The 1,084-nt window shown below is 49.9% G+C and overlaps 1 protein-coding gene across 3 annotated transcripts in view; it reads right to left on the minus strand.

The window, feature by feature from the left end:
* Nucleotides 1-1,084, minus strand: part of LOC103460259 (leukemia inhibitory factor receptor-like) — a 25,557-nt gene that overhangs the window by 2,382 nt on the left and 22,091 nt on the right. For all 3 annotated transcript variants that reach the window (XM_008402366.1, XM_008402365.1, XM_008402368.1), the window contains 2 exons: nt 395-574; nt 211-315 (listed from right to left, as the gene is read on the minus strand). In XM_008402366.1, coding sequence (XP_008400588.1) covers nt 211-315; nt 395-574 — 285 coding nt within the window. The remainder of the gene's footprint in view (nt 1-210; nt 316-394; nt 575-1,084) is intronic.

The raw sequence follows: 1,084 nt of genomic DNA on the forward strand, positions 1-1,084 counted from the left end.
CTGCTACTAACTGCTGCTAATGCTGCTGCTAATGCTGCTAGCTGCTACTAATGCTGCTAGCTGCTGCTAACTGCTACTAATGCTGCCAGCTGCTGCTAATGCTGCTAACTGCTACTAATGCTGCTAGCTACTGCTATCTCTGCTAGCTGCTACTAATGCTGCTGCTAATGCTGCTAATGCTGCTGCTAACGCTGCTAGCTGCTGCCTCACGTTTCTCCGTGAAGAAGCCTTCCTTCCTCTCCAGGAGCAGCAGCAGAGCGCCGGCCCTGCAGGCGTAGATGGACACCGAGTATCTCCGCCCAGCTGCGGCGTCCTCTGAGGACGAACCAGAGGACATGTCAATGGGACAAACAGACCAGCTGAGGACTTTACTGGATCATGGACTGGATCTCACTGGGTTTTATCCTGACTGAGTTCTGACTGGGAGGCAGCTTCAACCAGCCAACAGGGTCATCCCCCAACACTGGGAACCAGTCCACTATGTAGCCACAGCTAGCTTCTGGATGGTGGGACCAGGACAGGTTGAGGCCCCCATCACTCCCAGTGAAGCAGGACAGGTTCATACTGGTTTCACCTGAAAACAGAGACACTGAGAGTCAGATGTGGAGAAGAAGAAGATCTGATCTGACCAAAGGAACAAACGAACCGTCCAAAACACTTTAATCATCTGGAGGAGCCAGCAGTTACAGCTGAACGACTCCAACGAGTTTCACTGAAGTCTGAAAGGTTAAATCTGGAAACCAAATGGACTTCTGCCATCCTGACAAACCAGCAACTAACCAGCAACAAACCCAGCAACAAACCAACAACAAACCAGCAACAAACCCAGCAACTAACCAGCAACGAACCAGCAACTAACCAACAAGGAATCAGCAATGAACCAGCAACTAACCAGCAACTAACCAGCAACAAACCAGCAACTAACCAACAACAAACCAACAAGGAATCAGCAATGAACCAGCAACGAACCAGCAACAAACCCAGCAACAAACCAGCAACTAACCAGCAACAAACCCAGCAACAAACCCAGCAACGAACCAGCAACAAACCAACAAGGAATCAGCAACAAACCAGCAACTAACCA

This window comes from Poecilia reticulata, unplaced genomic scaffold (genome assembly GCF_000633615.1).
Source record: "Poecilia reticulata strain Guanapo unplaced genomic scaffold, Guppy_female_1.0+MT scaffold_219, whole genome shotgun sequence".
Classification (NCBI taxonomy): Eukaryota; Metazoa; Chordata; class Actinopteri; order Cyprinodontiformes; family Poeciliidae; genus Poecilia; species Poecilia reticulata.